Source organism: Pinus tabuliformis, chromosome 3_2 (genome assembly GCF_031772625.1).
Source record: "Pinus tabuliformis cultivar Carrire ecotype Pingquan chromosome 3_2, CPIR1, whole genome shotgun sequence".
NCBI classification, from domain to species: domain Eukaryota; kingdom Viridiplantae; phylum Streptophyta; class Pinopsida; order Pinales; family Pinaceae; genus Pinus; species Pinus tabuliformis.
Genome location: NC_142302.1, coordinates 762,314,615 through 762,328,596, shown reverse-complemented (window position 1 = coordinate 762,328,596; position 13,982 = coordinate 762,314,615). Strand labels below are relative to the sequence as shown.

Here is a 13,982-nt window from a genome sequence, read left to right as displayed (position 1 = left end):
GCTTGAGGTAACATAGCATTTTTAGGGTTTAGCTCTGCTGTTTTTGTTGTTTTTGTGATCTCTAATGGCTTCTAATGGCTTTTTTCTTCCTGTTGCAGGTGTTGCAGGTGTGGAAAAGGACGTTGCAGGTGTGGAGAAGGTCTGGCGAGCTGTGGGGAAGGTGGGGGAGGTCGGCGACCATCCATGGCCTGTAACCGGTAGGATTTTTAATCCTACCAGCTTTACTCTGTGTTTTTCAACACAAGCATCTCTAACAGGATATTTTGTGAACTTTCTATGGCATTTTATGGCAGTATTTTGAGCAATTTTTTGAGGGTTTAGGGTTTTAGGCATTCTATGGCATTTTTGTTGTTTTAGGGTTTAGGGTTTTAGGCATTCTATGGCATTCTGTTTTTGTTGTTTTAGCCTGTTTTAGCCTGTTTTAGCCCTCAAAACGCTCTGTAGCTGCTCTCCCCTGACTTGCATAGCCGGCCCCGAGCAGAAAGACAAAGGGAAAATGGAACATCGCCGAAATGAGCCCAGACCAACTTTCGAAACTCTCTGTAGCTGCTCTCAATTGCCTTGTTACTGTGTTTGCTTTATAGATAAAAACGCTGCATTTTTATTGTCCCTGCTATTGTATCTTTTTCATTTGGCATATGAGGGTTTCTCTTTTCTTTCATAGAGTTCTGAGTGCTCTGCTTCGTGCTATTGTTTGTTTTATATTCGACTGCTCGGAGGGGAAGGCTCTTCTAAAGCCTCACTAAACCCTTACGAAGCTTCTTCGCAGACTTGCTACTCAGATTGCTCTCTGGGCTACAGTGTTGTATGGAAGCCGTGGACATTTGTATGGACTTTGTATGGAAGCCGTGGACATTTTACGACCTTAATCACAGTTATACTGTTAATTTATTTATGGTTTCTTGAAGTCATAACTGTTATCTTGTTTCCTTCTATGAAAGTCTTATTCCGAATTTTACACACAAGTTGCATTCTCTATTATTTAAATTGACTTGGGCTACAGTGTTGTATGGAAGCCGTGGACATTTGTATGGACATTTGTATGGAAGCCGTGGACATTTTACGACCTTAATCACAGTTATACTGTTAATTTATTTATGGTTTCTTGAAGTCATAACTGTTAGCTTGTTTCCTTCTATGAAAGTCTTATTCCGAATTTTACACACAAGTTGCATTCTCTATTATTTAAATTGACTTCTCTGGATACTGTTTGAACGCTACTATTCTTGATTTACTCATTGTAGAATATTATGATTTCCTTATGCTGTAAAACCTTGCATAGTGCTAAGTTTTTGAGATCGTTTTCACTTGTGACGGTGCATCTCTATTTGAAGGTTATTTTGTTTTTACAGCTGATGAGTTTATAAGTTAAGAAATGGGTAGGGTTTACTGTTTTATGAACAAAGCTTCTACTCTTTTATTTCCTTTTAATATCGCTCAGCTTTTACTAGCAAACTTTATAGGATTAAATCCTTGTCAGGGTTTTGTTAGAGTTTCCTTGTCAGGGTTTTGTTAGAGTTGAAATGCCCGATAATGCATGCAGAGAGATTGACCGTTCTTCATGAAGAAATAGGTTCGATATCTGCTTGAGTCGGAGTGTTGGTGTTTTCAACTTGTAACTCCAGTGTCTCTCAGTAGTTATGTCTTCGGTCAGGTCTTGAGTGGGCATATCAATTTGGAACAATTTCTGTTTTTTACACCTATGACCTGGAGCATATTTTTCATCACAATTATAGGAGAGTCCATTTCTTTGGTGGTCTGCCATTTGTGTTGGAGACAACCTTTGTACTTCCAAGGGATGTGTAGGAATTGTGCTAAGTTGGAATATTTGATTCTGCAAACAGATTTCTATGCACTTTTGAAACTTTTCTTCCTAGTTGCTTGGGGAACAGGGATATAAGGAGTGCAGAGCTATCGGGAGAGGAGAATGTGTTGATAATAGTGATATATTTGTAGGGTGCTGGTGTCCATTGTAGCTGTTGAATTGTCTAGATTGTGTACCTCTGAATGTAAATTTCTTGTAATATGTGAAAAGAATATTGAATCAAAACCCTCCTTGACCTGTATATAGCACATGACCTACTGAAATTTTAAATTTATGGAGTCGGTATAATCTCTATTCCAAAAAACATAATTATTGTTGCTTAGTTGCCATGCATTAGATACTGTGAACACTCTTATCAAGAGCCAATTCAATCCCTTTAAGAATGGCATGTGCTTCTGCCTGATTGTTGATCTTTCCTAAGGTTCATTCAAATTTTAAACTTTATTTATCTCCAGCGTTGATGAGAAGACCCACAATTGCAGTTACCCTGGATTTCCTTTCGGTACACTGATTTCCTTTGAATCTCTCTTATTTTTGCAATGCCTAGTTTTGTGCAGGGAAGTTTAAATTACAGGAAAGCTTAACATGCTGTAGATTTTGAGCTCTGAAGCAATTTTGTGGGATTTTTGTATACCTACTGCTTTGGAATTTCCTTCTTACATGTATTAGAGGCAATTCATAATTTTTCTGTACCGTAATACACTGTTATAGATCAATATTAACTCCAGAACTCATAAGTGTAAAAAGGGATCTAAAGAAACAGAGACATGATTCTCTTGATGCTTAAAAGATCCCATCTTAAGATGGGTCTACGCTGGTTTATATTTTGTAGATTTATAAATTATTGTAATTTTATTTTTATTTAGTTTTTATAATAATTTAGCTATTTTTAATTTTCCATTTTTGCTCCAATTCTTTTTTCCCCCTCTAAGAAGGCTGTTGTAACTTTGCGTCAATTATAACAATTCATTAGTTAACCAAACAATTGTCATATGTGAATCACTCATATTGTCAAACAATTGATCTACTCATGAAGGAAAATGAAAAAGGTGAATAGGTGCTTAGAAAAGAATTAATGACTAAGCCACAATTCGTCATATAGCTGATTAGGTTACTGTGCACCCAAATTTCTCTATCTTTTGGAAAGTTGATGTAACAAGATGGAACAATATGATTCTCATAGTTGTTCATCAACTGATTTGATTAATTTAGATACTTCCATCATTTTTACTGGCACATATAAAAACACATGCTCTCTATAAGTTGGGCATACTCCACGGTGGACAGGTGTCGTACCGGAGCCATGTGGGTTGACGCGTGGTAAACTGACGTGGCGGGGAGGGCGCACATGTATTGGCGACCCTTCCCTAGGTGATTGATAAAAATCATAACTATGTTCTTTATTGTATTTCTAGTTTCCAGCAATGTAAAGTTCTTATTCATTCTAATTCAATCAATAACATGCTAAGTATAGAGTTCCTTACTACTAGTGCCTCGTACATTAGAAGCGAGCAGGAGGTGTTTCTAATTGTGAGTGTAGACTTCTATTCAGTGTTAAGTGATTGTAAACTTGCCCAGCACTGTCATCACATTATAACGGTCCACTTATTGGAGCCATAAGTGAGTTTAGAGCTTTGTACAGTGCGCACAGAATAACTTATAGAAATAGTTTTATCATAATTAATATTTTACAGAAAGACATATTCCATTGAAAATTTCTTATCAACACACAGTTAGGTTGCCACAAGAAATCACTACTAGGTTGTAAGCCAAAATGTTGCTGTGCCAAGAAAAAGATACAATCCATCCAAAATCCACATCATAATGTGGTTAGAACCGAAAACATATGACACCCCTATTCTTTATGGCCCTGAGAATCTTGAGTGCCAAAACTCCCCGAGTTACCTTCTTGAGCCAGGTAGGTTGGCCTACCAGTCAAGGGCTGATTAGGAAATGGTTGATTGTTGCCATATGATTGATTCCAATTTGCAGCTTCCAACCATGGAGGTATTGAGTACCCATACCTCACATTTGCACTATTGACCCCTGCATTAAGTGGAGGTGTGTAATGAGCATACAGAGAATTGACAGCAGCTCTGGTAGGAACAAGGCAAGTGGGTAAATCCTCGGTTTGATAATGGGGCACTTGAATGTTTATGAGATCTTGGAATAATGGTGTATTATCTGCAATGGAGTCCAATGAGTTTGAAATAATCCTAGTTTCATCAGCTATTCTTGTATCGTTGATCATCCCTTGTTCCTTTTCAAGCATTTGTTGTGCCTTTCGTTTTTCCTTTTCCTGTCTTGCCATTTGCTTTTGTTGGTCCTTAACTTGCCTTGCTTTATCTCTTTCAATCCTTTCTTCTGCTCGCTGTTGTGCTGCAACAATCCTTGCTGCCTTCTTCTCCTTGACCATATCCTTCTTTTTCTGTTTTAATTCTTGCATTTCAAGTTTCTTTTTTTCTGACTCAACTAACAGGTTTATATAGTCCTCTGAGGTGAGTAGCTGTGAGCTTCGGCCCAGACGAAGACTACCCGGTGCACCTTGCGTTTTTCTCATTGATACTCTCTCTACTGGTAGCTTTAGGAACCGTCCAAGTGTCTTCTCCACCCCTTCCACCTGCATGTCATTGCTTGGTACTTCCCTTTCAGTATCTGTTGGAACTGATTGAACCATATCATTATCTTCATTTGATGCCTCATTATGTCCTTCATCTTCTTCCATTGATCTATTGTCCACAAAAAAATGAACAATTTCACTGTTCAATTCTGCTGGTTGTGAGGGCATGTTCATGCTTTCTTCATTGGTTGCTGAGACACTATGTGCATTCAAATTGATCATTGCTTCTGCTAGCCATGAAGGTGGGGTTACTTGGCTTGGCAATGTCAATTGGTCATTGTCAACTGCATGTTCAACAATATCATTAGCAATATCAGCGACAGGAATTTGATGTTCTTGAGTTGGTGGAACAATCTCCATGTTACTAGGAATTTGTTCATTGTTATATTGTGTTTCACATACAGTTTCATCATCTTCAGCATATAATTGTCCTTGAGACAGGGAAATCATATTACCAGCTGCAACAACATCATCTTGGTCATCTACTTCTTGCACTTCAACACATGTTTGGACATTCCCTTCTTCCTGACCATCCACATGAAACGCTTGGCTACAACCAGTATCATGCATAAGAGCATCATAGTTCAGTGGCCAGATTCCTGTCCTCCTAAAGCCAGCCTTGATATTTGATGGTGTCAAAGCCCTTTTAAAAGCTTTACTTGCAAGCTCTGCTAGCTCAAACCTTTTCACCTCAACCCCTGGATTCTTTGCCATCCATGCAGCACGCTCCGACCTGAAATAGTTCTTGAAAGGGCCAAACACACTAACATCAAGGGGTTGCAGCCTATGAGTGGTATGAGCGAGCAATGTCAGCAGGGCGATGCCTAAATTGTTTGCTTCCTCAATTGTTTGTACAGCCATGTGGCTCCCATGGCCATCTAATATCAAAAGGTGTATGTTATTAGGCGAGACGCCACCTGGTACCGATGCAGCAAAGTGAAAAAGCCAACTTAGAAACAGTTCTTTAGTCATCCATGCATGGGGATGTGCAGCCATGCATGCACCTGGTTCACAGTTCTGTATATAGTTTTTCATTTGATTTTTACCTTTGAATAGATAAAATCCTGGGATTGAAGTACCAATTGCATTAACACAACATAAAATAGTTATCCACTCCCTGCTCTTGGGCAAAATCTTTTGCACATTTCGGCTCCCTCTCTTGGCAATTACCCGCATGCCACAATTCCTCCCTGCCTGTAAACCTGTTTCATCACAGTTCCATATATGGTCTGCTCCATAAGAATGTTTATCATAAGCACTAGAAAGTGTGTCATAGAATTTTTGCACAACTGCAGGGCGCAAATTTAATGCTCTGTCTCTGTCAAGGCCCTCAGCAGTACGCAATACAAGTTCTGGATGCCTTTTTTTAAACCCAAACCACCATGATTTACCAGGAAACCCATCTTTGAATGGGTTTGGCCTCCCTTGACAGATTTGAGCAACTGTTGATTTGAGTTGTATCAACTCTAGCCCATGTCCCAGTTGGGCCATCTCTTTACACCACTCAACCACCTCGGCCTCCTCATCCTCAGTCATAACTGTAAGAGGCCCTCTACGTTTTGTATGAGTCAGTCCATTTATCCAATAATGTATTGACGAGGGAGGAATACCATGTTTTTTTGCAGATGCCCGAACTGAGTATCCATTAAACTCTATGTCGTCAATTGCAACTAACATTTGTTCTTTTGTCCATCCTCTTATAGCACTGATCTTTTTAGTTGAGCTTGCCCCTTGGACTGTTGTTGATGGTGGTTCTGTGGCTGATGGTGTGCTAGCATCAGCGGCTGTCACATGGTCATCTTCAACAATGTTCCCTGGTGCATTGCTGGCATCGACATCAGCTGGCCTGTCATCATCAGACGATGTGCATCGCAGCTGCGCACCCCTTGTCACTCTCCTGCCACTTCTCCTTGTACGAGCAGAGTAACTTCCTTTTGCCATAGATGCAACAACCTGTAAAATTATTGCATGCATTTAGACATTAGAATATATGTTAAATTATGCTTTATTACTTCTGCAAAAATTACTTTTCCTCTATTACAGGAAATTATCAAAACATTTTGGATACAGAGCTTGTTACAGGAAATTATCAAATGTGAAGGAGATACGTGTGACGAGGTAAATAATTATAAAATCAAGTTGTCCATGCATTATGAGAAAAAGGGAACCTATTCAAATGGGTTGAAGTGCAAATTTTCCCATGGACACAATGAGCTTAGGCCTTTAGGTCACAGATTCATGCAACAATTTGTCCTAACAAAGCATTTTTTTTCAACGTTGTCAAAGAAAGACTCAATTTGTTGATTTTGTCCTGATAGAGCATTTGTTTTCAGCTGTCAAAGAAAGACTCAGTTTTTTGATATTTAACAAGGATCGAATTTGTAACTTTTTTGGCCATGAATGTTTCACTGAGATTGTGTGTTGAATTTCAATTTGATAAGAGATGAAATATTTCAGAACAAATATTATTCTATAGTTGCTAACAATTTGAGGATATTTAATGCTATTCCTAATTTGCTCTACATTTTTGGAATTAAAAAATCTTGGTCTTTGATTCCTTCTACTTGTTTACCCATGATCAAATTCTATTACCAATTGAAAATTATGTTACCCACATTTTTCATTTTTTCAGTAAGGACAAAACATTTTGGATACAGAGCTTGTTACATTATGATTCTATGGTCTCCCAGGTGTCATAGACAATTGGTTTTACTTCAGTTTAATTGAGTTTCATTGCAGTCATTTATTTTTTATATTTTTTCATATAATTTATTTACTTATTTTGAATATTGTGAAGAACAATCTCTGCTCCAAGATTTCTCTCCATTATCTGTGACTTAATTTACAGTGCTGAATTATGTAAATCCCCATTCCTTTGGTCCAACTTTTACAACTCCGTATGGCTCGGGCTCTCCATACCCTAAGGTCTCGAGCTCAACGAGGTGAAAAGATATGAAGGCCAATAAGACTGTCATCTGCTATGTTACTTATAATTGTGTTTTCTCATTATCTAAAATCTTACAGTCATCTAATTCAATAAAGAGAAATGGTCATCTGCTCGGGCTTCAATTCTAAGAAACCATTCCCCAGTTCTATGGTCCATTCATCAGTAGTATAAATTCACTTATTTGCAGTCTTTCGACTCAATATCAAAATGTTTGCTTTCTCAATAGCTTCATGCTTCTGAAAATATGTGAAAAATATGTGAAAAATTACTAAGTTTATCAAAGTCATTAAAGTTACAATTCGTTTTTGTTCTATGTTTTAACTTATCCATGTTCACTCGGATCTTGTCACTTCTGAATTGCCCAAAATCGGATGGTTCACACTAGGAGTACAGTTTGACATCGGCTGGCATTCTTTCTTTTACAATAACCTTTCCTTCTTTCTGACAGGAGGTCTTATAATAATATAGTTGTCGACCAGTAAAGTAAGTCAAGCAAGCCAGTTCGGTAGCTGTCCAACGGGCAAAGGCTTCTTTCTTTAGAGTGCTACCCACCCCCTTCTTCATTCATTCATTTAGGCCCGACTAGGAGTGGATCCAGGGAACCTGGCTCGGGAACAGCTTCTTACTAGTAGGGGCTAATCACAGTAAGAGAGTCCAATCTCTGAAATAGAGCTTAGTCTCTCCCCATAGTAGTATACTAGTAAAAGGCGTAGATTATGACTTGATCCAATAGAGTCAGAACACCTTAATATCTAAAAGAAATGGTGCTCGATGAAACGATCCAGATTCCACACTATGTTGTGGGCTGGGGGGAGAGCTGCTCTGCGAAGCTAGGCGTTCAGTGTTCTTATGGAGGAACCATAGAACCCAAGCCATAATAATCGCTCAATTCCTGTAAGCTAAGGTTCAAGGTTCAATTCCTGTTAGATAAACAAGCTATCGCTCAATTCCTGTAAGCTAAGGTTCAAGGTTCAATTCCTGTTAGGTAAACAAGCTATGACTACAGTACTAGCACGACATACGTGACATTTGGACATACGTAACATTTGTGATATGTAAGTTGTAATCCCTATGAAGTTGATGATCAAATAATTCGTGTAAGCTAACCTTCAATTCCTGTAAGGTAAGCAACCTGTGACATTGATGCTAGAACACATACATAAACTCTGTATAAAAAAGGTTAACTGTAACTGTATAGGTTAACTGTCACCACCCTATGGACAGAACTATAATGTAAGAAATCTGATAAATGAATGGAAAGAACTGTAATGTAAGAAATCTGATAAATGAAAACAGAACTGTAAGAAGAATGAGTTGTAATTCATATATCTGATAAATGAAAACAATGAAAACAGAACTGTAAGAAGAATGAGTTGTAATTCATATAACTGACTTGAATATATTGGCTACTGTTTTGTGATGTTGTCTTGAAGTTTGCTGAATAGTTTGAAAGCATAAGATGCAACTTCAACAGTGGGTGGACTTCTTTTATAGTTTTGGGGACTTGATTTTAATTGGTGGACATGGATGCACATGGATTGCAATGGCTTCATTTTGAATGTGTGGTATGGATTTAATTTGCTGTGATCTAATGGTTGGGAATTGTTTATTTGTTGATCCATGTGCTTTGATCTGTTTTAATGAGAAATAGAGTGAGTTGGGTGTCATTTATTGCAGTTATTGGGTCTGGGTGTCATTTATTGAACAAAGTGGATTTAATTGTTATTGGGTTGGGTGTCATTTATTGAACAAATTGGATTTAATTGTTATTGGGTTGGGTGTCATTTATTGAACATAGGGTGTTTAGTTGTTGAACAACACAGCAGTTATGGCTGACATACATTCCTTTTGTTATGTGCAGGTAGGCATATTTATTTGGGATGCAAAGTTCCAGTTCTGATGAGTGGGGGTTGAAGTGACTGCTGTTTTGTACTTCTGGAATAGACCAGTTTGGAAGCTTTTATGGCTCTAGCTGTTTTCTACTTGGGTCAATATGTTTTGCAATATTAAATAGTTAAATACTATTTATGGACAGTTGTGGGCCCAGTCAATATATGGGTGATTTTTGGACATAATTTAAAACTTATTTATACATAATGTTATTTATTTATGTTTAAATTTTGGTTTCAAAAGTCTTAATCACTGGTGGTTTGGTGGGACCAATATTATATCAACTACTGGTCCCTGCACAACATTAGGAATCTCTCCCCTATATAAAATATTTAAGTGTTATCCTTTTCCACAATAATTAACCTTCCATTTCCATTTGAATAATATGCAATTATAACATATTCCACACATAACTTCGCTCCTAGTTCATGAGTTACGTGAAGTTCTTTATAACCTACCACTAGTGATTTCAGCGCCTCCATGATATTAATGCTACCAATGTGATTTTAATGCTCGACTCCATTGGTTTAATTCTTATCCACTTATGTTTCAAAAACAAATTCATAGATGGCAATTTGCTCCTTGGAAAGAATGCACGAAAAGCTACATGTAAAATAATGCCCTTAATAAAACCTCGCATAGATTCATGCCCTACGCCATTCGGCTACATAATAATGAAAAAAAAAAAAACACCTATGATTTTCAAGATCTTCAAACCCCATCCGCTCATGTTATATATCAACTAAGGTCAAACTCGCCATGATCATTCCAACCCTGATTACTGATAAGAGTAAACCTCCAGCATATGTATAACAAGTTTGCTCAAACCCTCTAAGTTCATTCTAGAACTTATTGATAAGAGTAAAGCTTAAAAAAATAGATTAGACTTGTTAGCACTTCGGGATTTTTTTTTGTCCTATTTTATGATGTAATCCAAAATATAACTCTATAGTTTCTATAATGAAGGCAAGGTTTTGGAATCTGGATCAATCCAATGTCTGTTTTCATCTATTTCAGAGTTGTTTTTGTGTAATTTTTTAGATTTTTTGGTGTTAAAATTTGGTGTAAAATTTTGAAGTGAAATCTTGATTTGTATTATTTAAACTGTTTTTTTTACTCTGTATATAGATTCAACACCTTAAAAAATTTCTGGAACATTTCCATTAAGCAAAAATTACCCATCAAATTTGTGATTTCAATAAATTCCTAACAAATTTTAAAAAAATTAAACCAAAAAATCTCACCAAATACTCCAAAAAAAAATCTCTCTCCAATGTTCTTGCCCTATAATCCGGTACGTTGATCCCTCACGCATTCAAAAGGTCGGCCTTGAGTTTATCTGTCCGTTTGATTTTTCAGCTGTTGATTAAGGATTTTAAACAGTGCAAAAGATATTTCCAATGTCCAGACTATATTGAGGAACAGAGGTAAACTTATGGATCAGTTAGTTGGTAACCTTTAAGGAAATTACGAAACCATAAAGGTCTGAAGATCACCCAGAACATATTTTCGACTGCCTTCCTTTCTCGTTGGCTTTTTCAACATTTTCTGTAAGAAACAGAAAATGTGGAGTCACCTGCCTTAGTATTAATGAACTTCAAACATGCTCTGTATAATTCCCTCTTCCTAATAAATCATATTCTTTTTGCCACATTTTCTTGAACTTTTTTGGTACCAGTTGAACCTAAATTTTTTGTTAGACATTCTGTCAACCTTGCTTGATATATTATATTGACTATATGACTGGTCTGGTCTTTGAATGGATTTGGGATCAATATATCATAAAGAATTTCATAAAATTGAATAGATAATCAAATACAACTAAAACCCATACTAATTTACTTACCCACCGCCTCTGAGTAAAAATAAAATCCCATATTAAAAAAAACCACTCCATATAAACATGGACATATAAGAATGATTTTGCTTCTCTGCTAATTGTCGAATAGTTTGCAACAATTCCAAACAACAAGGGTTACGATTTTTTGCATTCCATAATTTGACTTCATACAATCTTTATCCACATTGGACTTTATTTTGAAATAAAGCCTTTTAGAGAGGAAAAAAGGCTTTCCAAAGGAGAAAAATTTCTGTATCTGCAGCTATATGTATGGAAGTTTTTTATATTTCTTTAATATAAATCTATGCTGCCTTTTTCTCTGGAAAGAAAAAGAAAAATTTCTCAGTAATTAAGGCCTTCCAAAAGGAGAAAAAATTCTCCGTAATTAAGGGCTTGAAAACAAGGGGATCTTTGAAAAACCCACTTGATTTCAGACATTAAACATTCCAACAAAAAAGTGGGAGATATTTTTAGACATTTACATTAAAATCAAATTCCCAAACGCAATGAAGGTAAGGATTCTGTTACTGGTGAAACACTTCAAAAAATCCAACAAAAGCATGAATATTGACATTCCGGGCACTGATCTATTTCTCCTCGAGTACACTTCAGGCAGCAAAATCTCCTTGTGAAAACCCAATTAGCACAAGCAGCCGGTCACATGGCAGCGACAGAACGAGAACTAGATGACCTCGTGCAGACCCTGGAGCTCGCCAATGCAGGGGATGAAATACGGCCCTTGCGCCTCATAGATTTATCACCCTTGCTAGTCTCGTGTTGAACTCCTGCGCTCTCGCACTCCACTTTCATCTTCTTATTCCTGGGAGAAACCCTAAACCCTGCATCCTCCACAACGGCTTTAACATTACGAGAAGACTGAACAAGCCCTGAACTACTTTGATCACTCTTCTGCACATTATCAAAAGAAATAGCACGCCTTATCGACTTCTTTGCCTGGGTTCGAACCCCTGGAGAACCTTTCTCAGAAGGTTTTTCATTAGTTTCTATGCCAGATCTAACGATACCTTCATCAGCAACTGTCGCATGGGAGAAACTGGGCTTAGAGGCCTCAAAGCCTCCTGAGACAGTAAGACCCTCGTCTTCATCCTCTTCAATGGCTCTGAGTTTTCTGATGCTTCCTTCAATCTTGCCCTGCATTCGCTTTCTCTTGGAGGAGAGGCCCCCCATAGACCAGTGCGCCTCGCTTGCCCATGACAGAAGCGGGGCCGAGGGAAGAGACGGGGGATCGACTCTCTCTGAGTTGAACTTCACGTCATCATAGATCCGCGGCCTTGGAAGACTGCCTCCATAAAACTTTCCGGGAGCCAGGGACAGAACCATCTTCTTTACCCTACAGAACACACAAGCTTCCAAACAACAGAAATGGAGCTTAGCGATAGCCTGAAAAGGGGTCTAGCCAGAATCGAACTCTTGACTCCAGAGCGAGAGGTAAATACTTTAGTGATTTTTGTTGAGGTACTAGGCAATTTAAATTATGCACCCAACTGGTGGTTATTAACCTTTGGCGGGAGGAAGTTTGGCGGGAGAGAGATACAAAATTTAAAGAGGATAATATGGTAAGGGCGGGAGTCTTTATTCAATTATTTAATTTAATCATTTGACCCTTTCATTAATTAATAATAATTTCCTTAACAGCTATTTTATTATTTTCTTTAATAATTAATTTCAATATTTTAATATTTTTCTTCAACCGCCAATGAGTCATCTTCCTTTATTAAGGGCCTCATAGTAGTTATTTGTGATCATAAAAATTCTCCCATGCCTAATGATGTGTGGAGGGTCCAAGGAATACATCGGAGAGGATCAAAAATCTTCCACAAAAAGTGTGATCCGAAAATTTTCTCAATCTCAATTTTATAGTATTTTTATTTATTTTGGGTTATTTTATTTATTTATTTTGGGTTTATTTTATTTATTTATTTAAAATTTAGAGGAGACGATAATTGGTTGATATTATTTAGGTGAGGTCTAATTTCAAAATTGATTGGGTGTGATTATAATTTTTAAGGTGTCAACTAAGGAACTTATGGTTTAACAAGGATTGATCCCTTTAAGATAGATCTAAATTAGTTTAATTATTAATTATAATTATTATTATTATTTTTATGTTTTTTATTTTATTTTTACCAAGTCAAAATGTTAAATATTACAATATATGTACTTACTAGCCTCGAGGGATCAAATCTCTTTTCACTCTAAAAGAGGATTGCATATCAAGAGATTTGATCTCTCTTCCCTCTCGATAGATCTAATCCTAGTTAAGATGGATCTAAGCTCATTTAATTTCCGCCTTTAAATAGGTAGCATTTCCGCCTTTAAATAGGTAGCATTCCACATTAAAACCATAGATCAATACCATGGGTCATTTTTTAATTATTATAGGTTATTTTTTAATTGTTTTTATTTTTATTTTATTTTGTTTTATCTTGACCCAGTTAATTAATCTTTGTTATTTAATTTAATTTTTAAGATTTTATTTATTTTTATTTTTATGTAATTTGACTTAATCAAAATGTTAAACATTATTTTATTTTTAGAGCCTAATTTTAATTTTTTGTTTTTATTTATTTATATATTTTGACCTAGTTAAAATGTTTACTTTACATTAATCTTTTTATTAAGTTTTATTTATAAGATTTTATTTTGTTTTTATGTAATTTGACTTAGTAAAAATGTTAAACATTACATTACAACATCTCTACCACACCGGCTTTTGGCTCAATGAACCTCAAATATTAATTTTTTAATAAAAAATGAATTTAATGAGGGGAAATCTTGGATAAAATATAATATTACAATATGTATTGTCATCCTCACTGAATAAAAAGTGGTCAGGGTG

General features: G+C 36.5%; 1 protein-coding gene across 1 annotated transcript; it reads right to left on the bottom strand.

Annotated features, from left to right (window-relative positions):
* Window positions 1-11,246: 11,246 nt before the first annotated feature.
* Window positions 11,247-12,587, bottom strand: LOC149182852 (uncharacterized). The gene has a single exon (XM_089418636.1). The coding sequence runs from the start codon at window positions 12,461-12,463 to the stop codon at window positions 11,780-11,782; it is 684 nt and encodes a 227-aa protein (XP_089274762.1). The 5' UTR covers window positions 12,464-12,587; the 3' UTR covers window positions 11,247-11,779.
* Window positions 12,588-13,982: the final 1,395 nt, after the last annotated feature.

Coding starts and splice junctions, on each gene's coding strand:
- LOC149182852 (XM_089418636.1), bottom strand. CDS start 12,463: ATGGTTCTGTCCCTGGCTCCCGGAAAGTTTTATGGAGGCAGTCTTCCA.